We start from the raw sequence: 21,667 nt of genomic DNA, 5'->3' as shown, positions 1-21,667 counted from the left end.
ATTATAGTCTTTGTGGGCTTTGTCTTTTAAAATACTGCATCCTGACCTTGATCTCCAGAGGTTTATCAGAGGCACAAGCTTAGTCTGTCCATAAATGGAAAAAAGTGTTAAGTGATTTAATCAGTATGGTTGTCAGTAATTGTCCCAGTGATCATTTCATTACAGGTCTACAATCAGAATGTGCATCACGATAAAACAGGAGCATCACTGAGTTCCAGACCAACCCAGGCTCAGGGAGTTCAAAGTTAACAAAGGTTACAGTGTAAAATCCCATCTCAGAAACAAAACAAGACCCTAAATATCTAAAGTGGGGAGGGGTGTCAGGAAAAAGCATTGAGCAAAATGCTAACTAAAAGGATACATATTTTATACAAGTACAAGAAACACGTAGCTAACACAGAGCCTGATGTGATGGCCTAGCATGCAAACATGGGGCTGACCGAATCCACTGAAAAGCCTGAGAGAGCTTGGGAAGTTATTCCAGATAGAAAAGAATAGAGTTAAGCACAGCACTTTCTAGGGCGGGCTCTGGTTGCTAGAGGCAAGAGCTCTCATTTAACAGAGGCTTCCTGCCTCAGCTTTAGCTGCAAAACCTTACAACTCTTTTGAGCGGTCCTGCCACGAAACATTTAAACAGTGTTGATGAAAAGCTGACTGCATGCTTTTTGATGGTGGCAGGGACCTTGAAACGCCATAGAATTGTGGCAATAAATATGGCTATGGCCAGTACCTCTGCCATGAGGCTAGACTCTCAGAAAAAAGCTAAGGAATGGGCTGGATCCAGTCATCAAAGCCACAGCTTTAATCCTGGCCATATCGCTTAGCAAAATTAAAGACTCATGTGGCCAGGAAAAGAGAAATATACAGTAAAGATAGATGCAAAGACAAAGAAAATCTCTAAATGGTTTACTGTGTGTTTAAAAATATATGTAGGCAAAATAAATAAATAAAAATAAATAAAAAATAAAAATATATGTAGGATTGGGAGAAAAAAAGAGGATAAAGTCTTTAAAAGAAAAAAGAAAAAAAGAGAGTAGTTGGGTGTGGTGGCACATACCTTTAATCCCAGCACTTGGGAGGCAGAGGCAGGTGGATCTCTGTGAGTTCCAGGACAGCCAAAGATATACAGAGAAACCCTGTCTCAAAAGCCAAAACTTAAAAATAAAAATAAAAGAAATAGAGGTTGAGCCATGTAAAGATGAAAAATACAAGAGAATCTAGATACTGTATATTATTGTGTTGTCTTTAAATTGTTTGATAACTGAGAAAGGAGCAAAAGCTGCTAAAAGACATTTGATTATAAATGCTGCTGGATTAATTATACATATACATATATATATAAATACATATTTGGTGCCCAACGTGAAAAGCTGAATGCATGCTTTTCGGTTTTTAGCCGTAGCAGGAAAAAAAGCTGTGCTGTTTTAAAATGCTGGCTTTCTGGGCTGTCCTAACAGGGCAAACTCTGACTCTTTCAGGCAGGCAGTCTGACTGAGTGTGGTCTGTGAGCAGAATGCTCCAGCTTGCTTGCTGGCAGGGACCTTGAAATGCCACAGGAGTTGTGGCAACAAAAATGGCTCAAGCGGTATCTCAGCTATGAGGCTGGAAAGCTAAGGAATGGGCTGGATCTAACTGTCAAAGCTACGGCTTTAGTCCACCCATTAAAGACTCATGTGGTCAGAAAAAGAGAGAGATACAGTAAAGGGAGATTCAAAGACGAAGAAAACCTCTAAATGGCTTACTATGTGTTAAAAATATATGCAGGCTAAAAGTTAAAGTTCTTAAAGTTAAAAGGAAAAAAAAAAGAGTAGTTGGGTGTGGTGGTACACACCTTTAATCCCAATGCCTGGGAGGCAGAGGCATATTGACCTCTGTGACTTCAAGGGGTAGAGGTAGATTGACCTCTGTGACTTCAAGTTGTGGTAGCCTGCACCTTTAATCCCAGCACTTGGGAGGCAGAGACAAGTGAATCTCTGTGAGTTCAAGGACAGCCTGGTCTACAGAGTTATTCCAGGACAAAAATATACAGAGAACCTGTCTCTAAAAGTAAAAGTAAAAATAAAAGAAATCGAGGTTAAAATAAAGATGGAAAATACACAGAGAATCTTGATACTGTATGCTATTATGCTCTCTTTGAATTGTTTGAATGCTGAGGAAGGAGCAACAGCTGCTAAAAGACTTTTGTTTATAAATGATACTGAACTAACCCAAGATAGGTATTTTGAAAATACCTTGACTTCAGAATTTGGATCTAAGGATATGATGCTTTGGAAAAGTTCTTCTTTTGTTTTTACAGAGGATGAGACCCTGTGGATTGCTTCTATCCCAATATGGTATGATAGACCATGCTCTCCTGAAAGGTTGCTATGAACACCCTCAAGAAATTACTTTGCTCAACTGCCGACTGAGATGAACCTAGCACATAGGTTTTACCATGAAAGACCTGATTAACAGCGCCCCTATACAGCAGGAAGAAGTTTGGAGAGAAATAACTACGTCCATATTCCCAAATATTGCTTATAAATGTTTTTTTTACATTTAAAGGGGGATATGATATAGATATGAATAATTTGCTTTGTTATGAATTTTAAGGTCAATTTTGTTATATGTATATATATTTCTGATCTTGACTGAGGTATTGTGATTATGTAGTTCATTTAAAATGCAATGTATAATTAAAAATATAGGTTGTTAATGGATAATCATTGATAATACTCAAGCTTGTAGTAATGTTAGTTTGATTTTCTAGATGTGCATAGATATATTTAAGACAGGCATTCTTCATATCTTTCAAAGACTACAGAACATGGCATTTAATGTTTTAATAACTTAGGGCTTTTCATGACAATGAGACACATCTGCTCCTGGCAGCACCAATCTACTTCAAGAGGAAGATGGGCATCGAAGAGGCTCCTTATGGAGTTGGTTAGCCATTTGGGCAAGAAACTGCTCTTGCCTGGACTGTTGCACAAACTGGACACAGAACCCGCAGAGAGAGGACTGCTGAACTTGCCTAAAGGTGAGATGATCTTTCAGGGTTCCTGATTCATGAAAGAGTCTGTGAGACATTCTGCAGGACACAGCAGATAGTGACTGAACTGCCTTTGAAATTTTCCTGCTTCATGGAAATGTGTGCTGGAAACTATGGGCCTGTAGGCTGAAGATGGATGCCCCAACGTACGGAGGAACTTTGGGTGACTGTCCAGGCAGTAAGATGTCTCTGTCATTTCTAGAGTTTTGGAAGTTGCTTACTTCTGGTTTACTTAGGTAATATTATAGCCTTCTGGAGTCTTTGATGGAGTTGAAGAATGGTTAGTTATAGTTATAGTTTTCCGTTATTATGATAAAGATAAAATAGATATAAATATTGTAACTGTAATTCTTACTGTTTTGTTATATGTAATTTTACTATGTTAAAGTGAAAGACTTTCTTTTTTGTTTAAATAGAAAAAGGGGAAATGATGTAGATGGGCCTTCTGGATGTGTTATTTTCATTGGTTAATAAAGAGACTGCCTTGGCCCTTTGATAGGACAGAAAATTAGGTAGGCGGAGTAAACAGAACAGAATGCTGGGAAGAAGGGAAGTGAGGCAGACTCCATGGAGCCAGCCACCAGGTCAGACATGCTGAATCTTTTCCAGTAAGCCACCACCTCGTGGTGCTACACAGATTATTAGAAATGGGTTAATCAAGATGTGAGAGTTAGTCAGTAACTAACTCTCTAGAGATAATGGGCCAGGCAGTATTTAAATGAATACAACTTATGGGTTATTATTTCTGGGGCTAAGCTAGCTGTGCGGGAGCCGGGCAGGACAAAAAGAAGGCCTGCCCGCAGCTCCTCACTACACATATTGAAATATTTATATATATACATATATATATATAAATATATATTGAAAATGGATTGACTTTAAAATTGAAGTCAAAAGATATGTTACTTTGGAGAAGAGGTTTTGCTTTTGTTCCCACTGGAAATGAGGGACCATGGATTCATTCTATGTTAAGAAAAATTAGGTTTGACCAAGGAAGACCCCAAGAAATCTCCAATAGGAGGAATGGCCCAGAGGTCTGAGTTCTACATCCTGAACAGTTCAAAGACTGCTGTCTGAGATGATCAACCTCACAAGATACTCCAGTCAGGACTTGATCATAATTCTAAATTTTCTTTAGGTCCCCATAAGATTATCAGCACCCCCAATCAGCAGGAAGTAGCCTGGAAAAACCATGTCCACATTCCCAAAAAATGGATTATGGATGTTTGCCTTTGTTTAGAACGTTCATTACAAGTTACTATGGATAATGGCCAATAGAAAAGCTAAACAAAGGAGATTCGACTCAGAGTTCTTATTTAAAAAGGGGGGGGGGTACTGTGGGACAAGGGTCTGTACCCTGTCACTTGTATTTTAAATAAACGCTGATTGGCCAGTAGCCAGGCAAGAAGTATAAGTGGAGAGACCAGGCAGGAAGTAGAGGCAGGTCAAAGAGAATTCTGGAAAGAGGGAAGTTTCAGTCTGTAGTCATCACCCAGACAGAGAGAAAGCCAGACACAGAGCAAGCAAGATGTGACTGGCCAAAAAAGGTAGCAAGCCACATAACTAACACAGACAAGAATTATGGGCTAATAAAAGTTATAGGAGTTAATAAGAAGCCTGAGATACTATAAGATACTAGGCCAATCAGTTTATAATTAACATAGTCCTCTGTGTGATTTCTTTGGGACTTAAAGACTGTGGGAACCAGGCAGAACAAAAACCTCAGTCAACAGTGATCCACACCTTTGATCCCAGTACTTAGAAGGTAGAAGCAGGGAGATCTCTGAGTTTCAGGCCAGCTTGATATACATAAGGAACTCCAGGCTAGCCAGGGCTACATGAGTGCCTATCTTTAAAAAAAACAAAACAAAACAAAAAAAACCAAAAATCAAAAACAGCTGGGCATAGTGGTGTACACCATTGATCCCAGCACTCAGGAAGCAGAAGCAGGCAGATCTCTGTGAGTTCTGCTTCAGCTGGGTCTGCAGAGCTAATTCCAGGACAGTCAGGGCTACACAGAGAAACCCTGTCAAATACAGATAGATTGGATGGATGGATGGATGGATGGATGGATGGACGGACGGACGGACGGACAGATGGATGATAGATAATGGATGGATGGAAAGAGAGATAGATGGATGATAGATAATGGGTGGATAGATAGATAGATAGATAGATAGATAGATAGATAGATAAGATAGGACAGATAGCAGAGGCAGGCTGATCTCTTAAGTTCGAGGGGTCAACCTGGTCTACAGAGCAAGTTCTAGAATAGCCACAGCTACACAAAATAACCCTGTCTCGGGAAACAAACAAACAAACAAAAAAGGTCCCCGTTTGTGATGTGCTGACTCGCTCTGTAGACCTATAGACCAGGCTGGCCTCGAACTCAGATATCCGTCTGCCTCTGCCTATTGAGTGCTGTTGTCTATAGGTTTTAATGAGAAGGTATGACATTATTTCTCTCAACTTACATGATGTATGTTTTATTCATAAGAAGAAAAGATTTCTATTATATTGGAATGAAATAATCAATTCTAGAGTTCTGGGTTGTCTTAGCTTGGGTTTCTATTGCTAAGAAAGACTCCATGACCAGGGCAACTCTGATAAAGAAAACATTTAATTGGGGTGGATCATTTACAGTTTCAGAGGTTCATCCATTATCCTCATGCTGGCATACAGACAGATGAGGTGCTAGAGTTGAGAGTGCTACATCCTGCAGACAACAGGAAGTCAACTATCTGAACCTGGCCCCACAGTGACACACTTCCTCCAACAAGGCCACACCTTGTAACAGTGCAAGTCCAAGGACCTGGTTTGGGGGAGAGGAGATCTGAGGACATATATGGAGGTAGAATGCTTGTCTAGGATAAATATGGCACTAGGTTCAATTCCCAGGACAGCACAGACAACATCTAGGAGTAGTTGCTAGGAAGAATAAGATGGAAAAATCTCGAGTTCAAAGCCAGGCTGGGAAACATCAAATGATCCTACCTCAGAAAATAAATATAAAGTGTCAATAGAAAATTATAAATAAAATACTGGAATGTTCCTGCATTGTTAGTAGGATTACAAAATGGCACAGCCACTTCAGAAAATCTGGAGATCTCCTCAAAATGTTAGGTTTCATTATGACCTCCCATCCCAACAAACAAGATTCAAGATTTACTCTACAATTCAGAAGACTGAGCTGTCATCTTCAGCCATCTGAAGCCAACAGGACACACCTGATTTCCATACCTTCCTCAGTGGAAATAATTATCAGATGTACTTGTGTTGCCTTCTCTTCAGTGGTTTGTCTTTATCTGCCCATCTGTCTAATAAGATACAAAATGAAATAAAACTATCCCAACAGACTACCACTGAAGTACTCTGCAATTAGCTTCTAAAAAGGCTGAACATCTTTTATGAGGCCCTTGAGTATAACAGGGTTAAGCAAAGTGACAGTGACTCAGACTAGCTTCTATGTACAAAACCATACAGAAAACTCAACCCTCTGCTGCTCTCAGTGAGAAGCCACTATGTGAGTCCTAGAAACAGATAATTGAAGGAAGCTGACCGTAAGAAGAATTTTCAAATCACAGAAGATCCTATATAGTCACATTGTCTAATTAAACAATCTCACATCTATATTATGTGTTACTAGTGATCAAGTTAATTTTCTAAGAGTATTCTCTAGTGGTATTCTAATCTATCTCTGGATAATTTAAACTAACTGTAAACAAAACCTGAAATGTTAGCCTGAACTATGTTAATGTCTACATAAGCAAAACATGATGGGGCTGAAAACCCCAGCCACAGCTGCCACTGATGGAGAATGCCTTCCAGCCCTCCCAGAAGATGCCTGCAACCAGGGAGTAATACTGAACTCTACAATGATGCTTTTCTCACAATTATGATAAAGTTTAATCTTAAAATTAGGCACAATAAGAAGCAAAAAAGTGACAAATTCAAACAATAATTACAATGATATGTAATTTCCTGATTCACAATTTTATAGATGTATGATCCATTCTCATCACATACCTTAGCAACCCCAATTACCATATGTTTGTTTGAAACAGTCTCTTACAGCCTCGGCTAGCTTTGAACTCTCTGTAAAAGAGGATGACCATGAACTCTTAATCCTCCTGCCTCTACCTCTCCAGTACTATTACAGACAGGAGCTACCATGCTCAACTGATTTTTTTTCTTTTTAATATTAAGACCTTTCACCTTGGAGCTGGGTGGTACATCCCAACTCTAATTATAGCCTTTGAGAGGCAGAAGAATCTGAATTCAAGGTCAGCCTATCATTCATTTGTGTATATGTGTTTGTGAATGCAAAAATTAAAAACATAAAACAAATGCAGCTTGTATGTTTTGTTGTCAGGGAAATCCTCTATGGCTTCTCTTTGTCATGTATGTGAGAACTGCCAGCACCTCTATGTCTTGCATTGGGGCCATCACTAAGGGCTAGCTAACACCGATTGAGTCCAATACCACATGGTTTAGTCTGGGAACACCTGCTGACAGAGACGGCAGCATGGACATCCTGGACTCCATGTCCAGCAGTAAGAACTGTAGCCAGTCTCACTGTGTTACTCAAAAGTGCACAATTTAAAGCTCAGGAGCTATTTCTGGAATTTTCCATTTAAATTTTTCAGATCTCAGTCAGGTGTGGTGGCACTTGATCACAATACTTGGGAGGCAGAGGCTGAGTGATCTCTGCTGAGTTCGAAGCCAACCTGTTCTTTCTATAAAGCAAGTTCCAGGACAGCCAGAACTACACAAAAAAATCCTGTCTCAAAAACAAACAAATAAATAAAATTTTCAGGTCTCGGGTGATAATAGGTAACTAAAAACCTGAGAAACAAAAGGCACAGATATGGGATTACTAGAGATGGATTGGCGGTTAAGAGCACTGCCTGCTCTTCCATAGGCCCTGAATTCAATTCCCAGCAACCACATGGTGGCTCACAACTATCTGTAGTGAGAGCTGGTGCCCTCTTGACGAAGAGACCATGTCAGTCATCCTCATCAACTTAGATCATGAAAGTCAATATGCACAAGTTCAACAGAACCGCCATATTCGGGCTGCCCACGCACGTGTCAGCAATGCCAGGGCATACATTTCACTTTTCACTATACATACAACGGAATGGTTTTAACTTAGTTCTTATTTCCTCAACACACAACTTAGTTAATGAACTAACAATAAAATAGCAAATCGAAACATCAGTCATAACTGTTCATCTAGAATTATCTTTTTATTACATTTAGTATGTGTACACAGATCACATCTTAGTATGCACGTAGAGGTCAAAGGACAACTTAGAAGAGTTAGTTCTCTGCTTTCATCAAGTGGATTTTGGGGCTTGAACTCAGGCTGTGTGGATAAAAATGTCTGAAAAGAACTATGTCTGCAGAGACTAATTAGAATTTCAGGACTGTGGAGAGACTGGAATATTGCAGGTCCAGAAGCTGATTACCTTATCCTGAGCAGTTCTAACCTTCTAGAACAGCCAACTCTATGCCCACCTCCGTGTCTGAACTAACATCTTGTGACTAATAGCAGACCACTAGCTTCCACCAACCCAAAAGCTAACAATGTCATCAAATAGTCCTGGGCCTACTGAATAGCTCCCCCATCTTCTGTACTTGCCTCTCTGATGCACCCACCAACGTGTTTTAAACTTGCCTTGATTTACGACTCTCTTTGTTCTGTAAAACCATGAAAGTGTGTCCACGTTGAAACATAAATTTTGGAGTAACATAAATATATGTTCCCAGGCAATGGTTACTCAAAATGGCTCCAGAATGAACTCTCTTACTCCCTTTAAGATGAGAGACTGTGGGTTGTGTCAACAGTTGTCAGCTTTGGCGAAAAGCACCCTTACCCCCTTGCTGTGCCATCTCACTGGTCCTAGAATGATCCTTTTGTCGCTTCAAGTTTAATTCAATGAATAAGTCTCTATAAGCAATGTATCAGTTAAGCTCTGGTATGGCCAAGGACAAAGGGCTGGTGTTTTATCATTTGATGGTAAGAAACCTGCAGCTTCAGTTCTTCTAACAAGTACAAGTACCTTTATCCATATTTATAGGATTTTCCTAAAACAAAAGTTCAAACATTCCAAAGTTCTAACATAAGGCACTATGGTAATATAGTAATCAGACATTCAATACTACTAATTCGGGCTAGCTGATCACGTTCTTTAATTAGAAAAATAATTATGTCATAAAAACAGCAATTGATAATAGAATAGGAAAGGATACCCAAAAATCATTCATAATTATTAACTAGTCTCTAAAATATTTTGCAAGAATATAGCAATGGACAGAGGCAAGCGGATCTGAGTTCAAGGCCAGCCTGGTCACCAGAGGACAGGCTCCAAAGCTACAAAAGAAACCCTGTCTCGAAAAACCAAAAATAAATAAATAGATTTAAAAAAAAAAAGCCTATAGCAACGGGAGGACAAGAGACAAGTTTTAAGGGCACTCTCTGAATCAGAGCCTCAGCACAGTGAGGGCCCTTTAAAACACAAGCTTACTTGCAGGGCTCCCCACAGTTGTCTGAGCACAGAAGAAGTGCACTGCACAGGCAAGACTGCCACTAGGGATTTGGTGTAACAGACAGGCATCGGTAAGAAGGACCCTCACGAGCGCGTTCCAGGAGTGGGAGCAGCTACCCTAATGCCACTGTCCATAGATTTTCTGCTGCGTCCTCAAGCCCAGCTTTTCATCCTTGCCTCCTCCCAGTCTGCCCTGCCTTACTTCCCTAACTTCAATGTTAGCATATATCACCACCAAAACACATTAATTCACAAAGTGGGGATGAGCTGTCTCAAAAAATCTTTCAAAAAAGAAACAGAAGGCATTGTCAGGAAGGGCAGAGAGAGGACAGAGGAAGTTCTGTGAATGCAGGAGAGAAGACTACCTGGGTGGAGGACGGGCACCAGCAAAGAGGAGGGGCAGATAAGGCTGGGAAGCATAGTGGTTGTTTAATGAGAACAGCTCCACAGGCTCATGTATCTGAATACTTGGTGCCCAGTTGGTGGAACTGTTTGGAAAGGATTAGGAGGTATGGCCTTGTTAGAAGAGGTGTGCCACTGGGTGTGGGCTTTGAGGTTTCAATACACACAGATAGCATCTTAGTTTGGTAGTTGTCAAGATGCAAACTCAGCTACTGAAACCAGCACCATGCCTGCCTGCTGCCAAACTCCCTGCAGTGATGGTTATAGCCTCTAATCCTCTGGAACTATGAGCCCCCAAATTAAATGCCTTTTTGTTTGTTTTTGTTTCACGAATTACAGTTTCTCTGTGTGGCCCTGGCTATCCTGGAACTCACTCTGTAGACCAGGTTGGTCTCAAACTCACAGAGATCCACCCTCCTCTGCCTCCCGAGTGCTGGGATTAAAGGTGTGCACCACCACAGCCCGACTTAAATGCTTCCTTTTGTAAGCTGCATTGGTTGTAGTCTTTTGTCACAGCAAAATATAATTTCATATATATGAAAAACGCTTGTAGTCTTGTCACAGCAAAATGTAATTTCATATATATGAAAAACGCCATAAAAAACCTAGTCACAGCCGGGAGGTAGTAGCACCTGCCTTTAATCCACCATTCAGGAAGCATAGGCAGGAGGATCTCTGTGAATGTGAGGCCAGTCTGGTCTACAGAGTGAATTTCAGGACAGTCAGAGCTACACAGAAAAATCCTGACTTAAAAAACATAGGAAATACATGGTCTAGAGATTTTAAGGTATTTCTTAGTGAGGCTTTGCATTTACTGAAGAAACAAGCTAAGTCAGACTGTTATCATAAAAGGTAACTGTCTTTGTTACGATTTCTATTGCTGTGAAGAGACACCATGACCACAGCAACTCTTATAAAGGAAAACAGTTAATTTGGGCTGGTTTATCGTTCAACAGTTTAGTCCATTATTGTCAAGGCCTCATGCAGGCAGACATGGTACTGAGAGGCAGCTAAGAGTTCTACATCTGGATCCACAGGCAACAGGAAGAGACTGTTCTACACTAACCAACTTTGAACTTTTTTAGACCTCAAAGTCCACTCCCTAGTGACTCACTTCCTCCAAAGAAGCCACACCTACTACAGCAAGGCCACACCTAATAGTGCCACTCCCTATGTGCCTATTCAAACCACCACTAAGACAAAGACACCAGGTGGTGGTGGAGCACACCTTTAATCCCAGCACTTGGGATGCTAAGGCAGACCAGCCTAGTTTACTAAGTGAGTTCCAGGACAGCAAAAGTAACATATTAAAACCCTAACTCAATAAAATAAAATAAAATGACAAAGGCAGTCACCTGACTCTGCAAAGTATTAAAATTTACACTTTTTAAAGCTTCCTAAAAATAAGGCCTGCTGTCAGTCTTGTTGAAAATTATGGCCCCAAGAACAAATGAACTGGCTGTAAGAATAATGCCATCAAATCAAGTTAGCCTCTGCACACAAGGTGAAAATAAAGACATTCTGCCATATACACTGAGTCATTATTCAAACAGCCCCTGGCTTTCCAAAGAATGAGCCATCATCGGCTTTCTTCCTCATTCTGGGGATCTCCCACTAAAGGGGACGGTAACTTCACCTTCCCAATGTTCCAGACAAAAATCTAGGAGTCATTTTACCTCCCCTTTCTCACGCATACAATGTGCTACCCTTGATATATATTACGTCCTGAACCTGACCACTCTCCTCACCTCCACGGACACTTCTCTACCTTAGACAACTTTTCTTTCTAGACTTGAACCTTACAAAAACCTCATACATAGAGCTGAGGGTGGTGACGGGCGCCGTTAATCCCAGCACTCAGGAGGCAGAGACAGGAGGATCTCTGTGAGTTCGAGGCCAGACTGGTCTACAGAGTGAGTTCTAGGATAGCCATGCAGCAAGGGCTGTTACACAGAGAAGCTCCATCTCAAAACAAAACAAACAACAAAAAGAGATGCTGTCTCTAAAAACAAACTGTAAGACTTTAAGACAATTCTGAAGCCATTTCTGACAATTCTGAACCCTCTCAGCCTCCATGCCAAAGTGCTTACCCTCCTCCCCTGGGAACCAAGGACCTAGCAGCTACACATGCACGTATGTTCTCCAGAAATTGGGGCAAGATAACCTTTAAGGTGTTGACTCAGTTCCTGAACAATTACCCATACACGTATGTTTTGATTCAGTCCCTTGGGAAATGGAGTCAAAATGACCTCTTACCTGACAATAGCTTATCTGATCTGACAATAGCTCTCCAGCCAATTATTGGTAATAGCCCTTTCGAATAAGCCAATCATAATGGTCAAAGAACAACCCCCCTTGCTTCTGTGGCCTTCTCCTTTAAAAGTAGCCTGTACCAGCTATTCAAAGTCTCTCAGCTTCCCGAGTGCTGAGGGACCCTGTCATGACAGAATTAATAAAATCCTCATGCTTTTGCATTGGCTGTGGTGTGTGAGGTGGTCTCTGGGGGTGACTCCTTCTCAGTGTTTGGACATTCGGGTCCAACAAAACAATAGAAACTTCATAGAGCAGCCTGAGTTTACAAATGCAAGGCAGCTCAAGTTAAACCAATGTTCAAAACCCTAAGATAACTTTCCACCTTTCTCAAAGCAAAAGTGAAGCTCAGGCTTACAAGACAGCTCACTGGGTGGAGTCCTGACAACTGGAGTTTACTCCTCGAGGACACACAAAGTGGATTTCTCAGTTAGTGTTCTGTCACTGTGATAATCACCATGACCAAGGCAACTATGAAAGAATGTTGAATTTGGTTTACGGAGGGTTGCAGAGGGTTAGAAGAGTCCATAAAGCCGAGTGAAGGAACAGCTACGAGCTCACATTTTATCCACGGCCAAGGGGCAGCCAGAGAGAAGTAGGAGTCCTCAGGAGTCTTTTAAAACCTCAAAGCCTGCTCCTGGTGACTCAGCTCCTCCAGTAAGGCCACACCTAATCCTTCCCGAACAGTTCCACCAACCAGGGAACAAGTATTCAAATATATGAACCTACGGGCCTTTCTCATTCAAACCAGCACAGTGGAATAAGAACTAATTTACACAACCTGTGCTCTGACGTCTATATGCATGCCTATGCCCACACAAATAAACAATGTTAAATTCCCTGAAGGACTTAAATTCTGACCAAGGCCGAGGCCTTGCATCCCTACCACACTATCTTTTGAACCTCTTCACCTGTGTGTTACTTCACTGCCTTGTTCTGCTCTTGCCACCCACACCTACTCTTCTCTTCAGTTCCTCTTGGAACAAACTCTCTATGATAAGAACACAATTACTGCTACGCCTCCTTCAGGTCTCCCCTCAATGTCGCACATTTGATGCTTTCCCTAGCCTATTTAAAACTGCACACCATGTCTATCTCTGCCAACCTACAATCCTTCCCCTCTTCACCTACGCAGAGCCATGGACTCCAGGACAGGAAGAACTTCTGAATTCGCTTCCCTGCTTCACTTCTGCACCTAGACCTGGATATAACAGGTGCACAATAAATACTTGAATAAACTAATCAAATAGTGGAATATTCATCAAGGAAAAGAAATTCCTTGCTTAAGACAGAACACAAAAATAACCCATTCTGGGCTGGAGAGATGGCTCAGCGGTTAAGAGCACTGACTGCTCTTCCAGAGGACCCAGGTTCAACTCCCAGCACCCACATGGTATAAACTGTAACTCCAAGATCTGACACCCTCACACAGACAGAAATGCAGGTAAAACACCAATGCACATAAAATAAATAAAATTATAAGAATTTATATCTTAATCAAGAGAACCTTGGGGATTAGTTACCTAGTTTTGACAAAACAAAGCAGCAGCTTTATACACAGCTTTCTACTTTAGTGAAGTAATAATGTACAACCCAGCTAAAAAGCTTCAATCCCCAGTCTCCCTTGCAATGCCCAAGTTACAAAGTTCAAAGCAATAAATAGAAGTCAATGATTAAGGCAGCCAGGAAGAAAAAGTTCCTAGAAAGGGTGCTAACTCAGCAGCCATGTCTTGTCTTTGTCTTTCTGCCCCATTTTTCTGGACCAGATGTGAGCATGAAGCTGGAGGTGAAACAAATACCACACCATCATGAATATGAGCGTCACAGGCTAGGTTGTGATGGTATGAAACCAAGGGCCTCAGATGTCTGGACTGCTAGCCACCCAGTCTTCTATAGAGAAGCACTGTATTAAGCCACTGTTACTTGTTTGATGTTACATGCAGACAAATACAATTTCTGAATTAGCCTATGAAGCTGAGGATCTAATGACGGCCTCACTGAAAATGTCACTCGGCTCTCCTAACTATGCAGAAAACACATCACTACAGGCAGAACCCAAGTCTTTCATGATTATGGAGGGATGGTTGAGAAATCTGAAATCATGATTTTAAAGATTCAAATGTGTAGCTAGTAAAAACTGATAAATATTAAAATGATGAGAAGAAAGTAAAGAACAAAGCTATTGGATTGCCTTTGTCAAAGCAGGATGAGTATCAACCAAAATCCAATCTCAAAACTAGTCTAAAATGTTCCAGTTTTAAACTTAGTCTGAAGTAACCAGTCACACTGAGACTTTCAGATGACAATAAAAGTCACATGGAACAGTCCTTCCTTGCCAAGGTTCTTGTCTCTGTCACCATAATGTAGCTTTACAATACCACAGTGGCAGAGTCTTATACAGATATATTACTATGTCTAATCCACCAAAACATGAATGAAACCTGGAAGGGAGAGGGGGCATGCAGAGATGCTCCAGTAAGCTTATAATAGATATAGGCAAAACACTGTATAGATAATAAATCAGTATTTTTTAATGAGATTTCAATTCAAATCATAAGACTGAATTGAAAAATGAATTGAAAAATGGCTCAGGGGTAAAGTGACTAACAACATGGAGACTTGAGTTCGGATACTAGCCCTTATGTAAACGCTGAGTAACATGGAGACCTGAGTTCGGACACTAGCCCTTATGTAAACGCTGAGTAACATGGAGACCTGAGTTCGGACACTAGCCCTTATGTAAACGCTGAGTAACATGGAGACCTGAGTTCGGACACTAGTCCTATGTAAACGCTGAGTAACCAGCAGAGGGTGGAGTGCAGGGATGTAGAGACAAGACAAAATAGGGACACACAGAAGACACCCATGTCCACCTCTGGCCTCCACACAAGGGGTACACATAAAACATACACACACATGTGCACAGACCACCAAGATTCTTCCACACACAAATTTTTTAAAGATTTCAAATCACAAAGAATTTCATGTTTCATAGCAATATCAGAATCTGAGAAATATAAGGCAAAGAGGCCGGGCATGGTGGTGCAAGCCTTTTAACACAGCACTGGGAGGCAAAGGTAGGTGGATTTCTGTAAGTTTGCAGCTAGCCTGATCTACATAATAAGTTCCAGGATAGACAAGACTATGCAGAGACCCTTTCACAGAAAAGACAAATAGAAGGAAAGAAAACAGGCAATAACAAGTACTTTAGGGCGTATTTAATACAAGCTGAACAGGGACTGAAGAGATGGCTCAATGGTTAGGAGCACTGGCTGCTCTTCAAGAGGACCCAGGTTCAATTCCCAGCACCCACAAGGCAGCTCACAACTGTCTATAACTCCAGTTCCGGGGAATCTGATATTCTCACACAGACATACATGCAGACAAAACACCAATATTTATTTAAAACAAAAACAAAAAAGGGGGGTGGGCTGAAGAGATGGCTCAGAGGTTAAGAGCACTGGCTACTCTTTCAGAGGTTCTAAGTTCAATTCCCAGCAAGCACATGGAGGCTCACAACCATCTGTAATGAGATCTGGTGCCCTCTTCTGGCCAGTAGCATACATGCAGGCAGAACACTGTATACGTAATATATAAATCTTTAAAAAAAATGCACAAAATGTGGCCACAATTGCAAAGCTATTGAGTGGTAAAGACAAGGTTAGTCAGTCTACCCCCAAATTCCTTATCTTTAAAACTCTCCACACATATCAAATATAGTATGACCAGGCTCAAATTCTTTTTTTAAACATTCTATTTTTATTTGTGTGCACACACACAGAGAGACCAGAATACGGTGTCAGATCCCCTGTAGCTGGAGTTACAGGCAGTTGTGAGCTACCAAACATGGGTTCTGGGACTTGAACCCTGGTCCTCTGGAATAACAGCACATGCTCTGAGCCGCAAAGCCGTCATCAAGTCGAAATATGCTAAAAATGTCTAATGTAAGACTAGACTAGACATGAGTTCAAAGTTACTAAAAGGATGAATGATTAACTGTGAGGGAATCAACTCCTTCTGCAAATAGGAAACGTTAAAGCTTGTCAAAACGTCTTTACAATGATAAAGTTCTTTAAAAGGAAGTCTTCTGAATGTTTAACATGTTCCCAGGGCAGAGTTTTTGCTGTTTTACCATAAAGGAGAACAAGGGGCCGGCGGGTTGCTCAAAGGGTAGAGGGGCCTGAGGACCTGAGTCCAATCCCCAGAACACAGGAGAAGCAGAACAGACTTCAGAAGACTCTTCTCTCCTCTTCTATGTCTCAACCTCTTTAAACAAAACCAGGTGTTTACCTTACCTCTCACCATACAAAAACCTCAAAAATATCCTCAAAATATAACAGCTACAGTTACAATGTTTAAAGAAAATAGAAAAAAACTGTATAATATTGGGTAAAGATGTCCTAGGTATATATACACCAAAGGCAAAAATCAACATAAAAAGAAACCATTAAAATGTAAAAGTTTAGCCAGGTGTGGTGGCTCAAGCCTAAGAATCCCAATCCTCAGGAGGCAGAGGCAGAAGGATTACCTCAAGTTCAGGCCAGCCAGAACAACATAGCTAGACCCTGGTCTCAACCCTATCTCAAAATAAATTAATAAAAAAAAAATTTAAGCAAAATTTCTAGAGCCAAGGGGCTGGAGAGATGGCTCAGAGGTTAAGAGCACTGGCTGCTCTTCCAAAGGTCCTGAGTTCAATTCCCAGCAACCACATGGTGGCTCACAACCATCTATAATGGGGTCTGGTGCCCCCCATAAAGATAACAATTTTTTAAAAAGAAAAAATAAAAAAAAATAAAATAAAATAAAAAATTTCTAGAGCCAAGCAGTGGCATACCTTTAACTCCAACACACTTGGGAGGCAGAGACAGTAAGAGCTCTGTGAGTTCGAGGACACCCTGGTCTACATAGGGAATTCAAGGCCAAAGCTGTCTGGTGATAACGTGTCTTAGGAAAAAAAAAGAAAGAAAGAGAGGGAGGGAGGGAGGGAGAAGGGGAAGGGTAAAAGGCCCCCAAATCAAGACCAGTCTGGGCTCCTGAGGGGGGCCTTGCCTCAGAAAAGTTTCAAAGAACAACCCAAGTACGAGAATGAAAGATATGTGTGTGGACGTCTAATAAGCAAACATAACTGAGCTTCACCAGCATTGGTCCTAGAGAGATGCAGCAGATACCGCTTCCCATCCACAAGAACGGCCTAACTAAAGAGACAGGGCTAGCAGGGAGTTCAGCAGCCAGCACACGTTTAACACGTGTGAGGCTCTGGGCTTGCTCCCTTCAACACACATAAACATTCACATATACAAAAAAAGACAAATTGCAAACTACTAAGTTGTAGAGAAATGGAAATTCTCCCGCAGTAGAATATAAAATGTATGAGTACTTTGCAGAACCATTTGACAATTTATGGAGAGAAGTTAAACTTACTATTATGGCCTTGCAATTCTACTCCTGAGCTTGTGCAAGAAAAATAAAACATTCCCAAGAAGACTTAATGTAAATACTAATAGCTTTATTCCAAACAGCCAAGGAGCAGAAACAATCCAACATTCATCAACTGGTGTCCAATGAGAAGGAACTGTTACTTGTTGCTATGGATCGGCAAAGTGCCCAAAGTAAGAGATGACAAAGATCAAGGACTACACATTAGATGATTACTCTCCCATGAATGTCCAGAGGGCAAACCCATACAGACAGAAAGTAAAGTTCTGTTGCCTGGGGCTGGGGTGGAACAGGGAGTTACTGCAAATGGATGTGAGGCATCATTTTGGAATGAGAGAAATGCTCTAAAACTGGGTTGTGGTGACGACTGAACAACTCTGCAAACTCACTAAAGTATTACTGAACTGGACACTTTGATCAGGCTGATTTTAAAGGATGTAAATTACACTTTCACAAATGTTTTTAGGAAAGTAAAAATAGTGTGCTATGTGACAGAAGCCAAACAGCAAAGGTCACATTATTATATGATCCCATTTAAATGAAATATCCATAAACAAATCTATAGACAAAAATAAATTTGTGGTTGCCTGGGACTGGGGGCAGGAAGTACAGAGGAATCTCACAGGGATGATGGGAATGTCTAAAACTGGATGATGTGATGATTTAAAGTAAATTTACTCCCACCAAAAAAACCAAAATCAATAAATGTTGTAATGGCTGAAACTCATGGTATTAAACCATACTTAATACAATTTATTTTTATTTTTTATCTAAGAGTGTGTGTGTGTGTGTGTGTGTGCACGCGCGCGCATGCATTCAAATGGCATGTATGTGCGGGTGGATGCCTGAGACCAGAAGAGGTCATCAGACCTCCTGGAGCTTCCATTACAGGCAGCTGTGAGCATGTGACACAGGTGCCAGGATCCAAGCTCAGGTCCTCAGGAGGGCAGTAGGTGTTCTTAACCACTAAGCCATCTTAGTGATTAAGTCTCTCCAGCCGTCAGATGACCAAATCACACTGGTTCTTAACCTTCTGATGAAGTTTGGACCACTGTGCCATCTTAGTGGTTAAGTCTCTCCAGCCGTCAGATGACCAAATCACACTGGTTCTTAACCTTCTGATGAAGTTTGGACCACTGTGCAAATCCACTCTTAGAAAACTAATAGACTCTGTTCCTATAGCCCACTCAAACATTCTGTTCTATGGTTCTGACTATACAGAATTAATGTCACTAAATCTCTACAGCCCTTGCAACTCTGAAAGTTTGCAGCTCAACAGCAAAAGCATCAAGAATGATCACAACCACCCCTAGAGTTAGGATGTGGAAATTAGGAAGGATGTACACTCCACCAGAAAAAAGAGCAATGCTATTCTTCCAGAACAATAATAGGGACTCTTTATTTTTCTGACATCATTCTGGAATCTCCCACTTAAATATGGGAGATTCCTTCAATATGAAATTTAAAGTCCCAAGCAAGAGAGATGCAGCAGCTAGCTCAAGCAGTTCATGTTAAAGACCCAACATTCAGCAAGGACAGAGCTATAAAGTGACCTAAAGATCAGACATACTTTATGTTTTCTTACACTTCTATGGGGGGGGGGCAGATGATCAGGTTTGGCAGGAGTGCCATTTACCTATTGAACCATCTTACTAGGCAGCTGCTATTTTTTAGCTAAAACTTGGTCCATGTTGTTGGAAAACAGGGGACCAATAAAGTATAAAAATGAAATTTAGAGAAATGGAGGTAGAAGGATAAAGAATTCAAGACCAGCCTCAAAGACATGGCAAATTTGCAGTCAGACTGAGCTACCTGAGAGCTCCCCTTAAAAGGGGAGTGGGGTGGAGAACAACTGGGGAGATAGCTCAGTGTAAAGGGCCTGCTGAGTTTGGATCCCCAGCAGCCAGATCCATAAAGAGCCTGTAATCCCGCACTGGAGGCAGAGACAGGAGGTCTCTGGAGTCTCACTAACCATCAGTCAAATAGTGCGTTCTAGGTCAACTAATGAGACTCATCAAAAAATACAGTGGAGCGCAAACAAGAAAGTCTATCCTCTACTGCCCACAGGTGCACACACAGAAATTTGTTGGGCAGCCTCCCCTCCTCCCCCAGAACAGGGTTTCTCTGTGTATCAGCTCTGGCTGTCCTGGAACTCACTCTGTAGACCAGGCTGGCCTCTAACTCAGAGAGAGCCTCTTGCCTCTGCCTCTCAAGTGCAGGGATGGGCATGTGCCACCACCGCATGGCGGGTTATTTCTTTTTCTTTCTTTCTTTTTTTTTTTAAACACAAGCAGTGCAATAAAAACGTGCACCTTTAAGGACGCTATGGGATCTTCCGGCTGGTCTCTGTTACAGAACTACTTCTAAGACAAGATGCTGGCCGCGTAGACAATCTTTCACACTCAAAGGTCTGCTCACGTCAGCTGATTGAGCCTTTGTTTAACTAAACCCAACCTTTTCTGATGTCTATGGTCACTGTGTCATTACAGTGCTACAAATCCTCCCCTAATCCCAGGCCCCTAAACATCTCCTCAAGCACTATGTGCCTCTGAGAATGAAAATCCTTGGTTGGTGACAGTCAACCGGCATTCCCAGACCCTATTCAGGTACATTCAAAACACGGTAAAGAGAGTTAGGAATCACTCCATAGTTCGCGGTTGAAGCTCCAGGGACATATAAAACTCCCAGATCCTTACCGTGGCCTCAAAGGTCTCTGAGATCCAAGTGTGCCCTCTTTCCTAAAACTTAGTAAGCACTTTCTCTCTCCTCGGGGTCTTCCTATCTCCTCACCCCTCAATGGGGGGACGGGAGCGAGCTTCCCTCAACTCATTTAAAGACTCAACAAGTCTTCACCTCAGAAAAACAATTTTTCTTGAATCAGTTACCTGGTCCAAGCCATTCCTTATTATAACTCCTCTCGCCCATTTCCTCCCTGCAAGACCGGTTACAACTTTTCTACTTAGTCAACGCCGAGGAGTTCGCTGTAAGGAGCCAGAGCCGGGTCTATGCAGCTCAGCACCGGGTACCTGCAGCCTCCCTCAGCCCCACCCCTGCAGCCGAGCACTTCGGGTACACTTGAAAGAGTCGCCGCGCGGAGGCAGGAATGGACTCAAGTGCCCACAGCCCACAAGCCCGGGGATACACAGCTCTCGACTAGGCCTGCCGCCCATCCACACGCCTTTCTGCACAGGACACGTATGTCCCAGGTACGCCTCTCCCCGCGGAGGGAGCCCCACCCCAGGCGCACGCCTCGCACCGGTGCCCCGCAAGGCTCGGGCCCTCGGCTCTCACCGATCACCTCCTGCAGCTCGTAGTCGTCCCTGTTGATGGACCAGGGCAGGGCGCTCGAGTCCTCAGACATGACGGCCGCTGGCAGAGCCTGACTCGGCGCTCCCTCACACACGGGACTCTCGGGGTCAACTCGCCGCACGCCTCCCCCACGCCCAGCCGCCGCCCCCTACCAGCCGCCTGGCCCAGACTTGGGGCGCACGACGCCGGGGCGCGCGGGTCGAGCGCGGCCCCGAGGCGGGGACGCGCGGCTGCGGCCGACGTCGCCTCCTGCGACTCCGCGTCCCGCGGTCCCTAGCCCGGTCCACGAGCCGGCCTCAGCCTCCGCGGCACCGAGACACGAGCTTCTCCCCGGCCCTGCCCCTCTGTCCCGCCCTCCACCCGAACCCCAAGCACGGGCCAAACTTTCCCTTCTCCCTCCACCTGCCGGCACGCTGCGCGTGACGTCACCACGCTGGGGAAGCCTCGACCCGAACAGCCGCCATCTTAGGTGTGGCGGGGCAAGCAGCGAGCGAGGGAGGATCCAGAGAAGGGGAAGTCGACTGTCGGAGGGAAGAAATGCTCGTGGAGGAGTTCTCTGAGGGCGTACGAAAGCCAAGAGACAGCCAACGGCCTCGGAACGGGGAGCCACACTAAGCATGGCAGCCAC

General features: G+C 42.6%; 1 protein-coding gene across 1 annotated transcript in view; it reads right to left on the bottom strand.

Moving 5' to 3' along the window:
• Oxsr1 (oxidative stress responsive kinase 1) overlaps positions 1 to 21,375 on the bottom strand; it is a 103,422-nt gene extending 82,047 nt beyond the window's left edge. The window contains exon 1 of the mRNA XM_085689032.2: positions 21,022 to 21,375. Coding sequence (XP_085545158.1) covers positions 21,022 to 21,091 — 70 coding nt within the window. The 5' untranslated portion in view covers positions 21,092 to 21,375. The remainder of the gene's footprint in view (positions 1 to 21,021) is intronic.
• Between the last annotated feature and the right edge of the window lie 292 nt (positions 21,376 to 21,667).

The sequence above is a fragment of the Myodes glareolus genome, chromosome 4 (assembly GCF_982192425.1).
Source record: "Myodes glareolus chromosome 4, mMyoGla1.1, whole genome shotgun sequence".
NCBI lineage: Eukaryota > Metazoa > Chordata > Mammalia > Rodentia > Cricetidae > Myodes > Myodes glareolus.
This window is presented reverse-complemented; position numbering and strand designations above follow the sequence as displayed.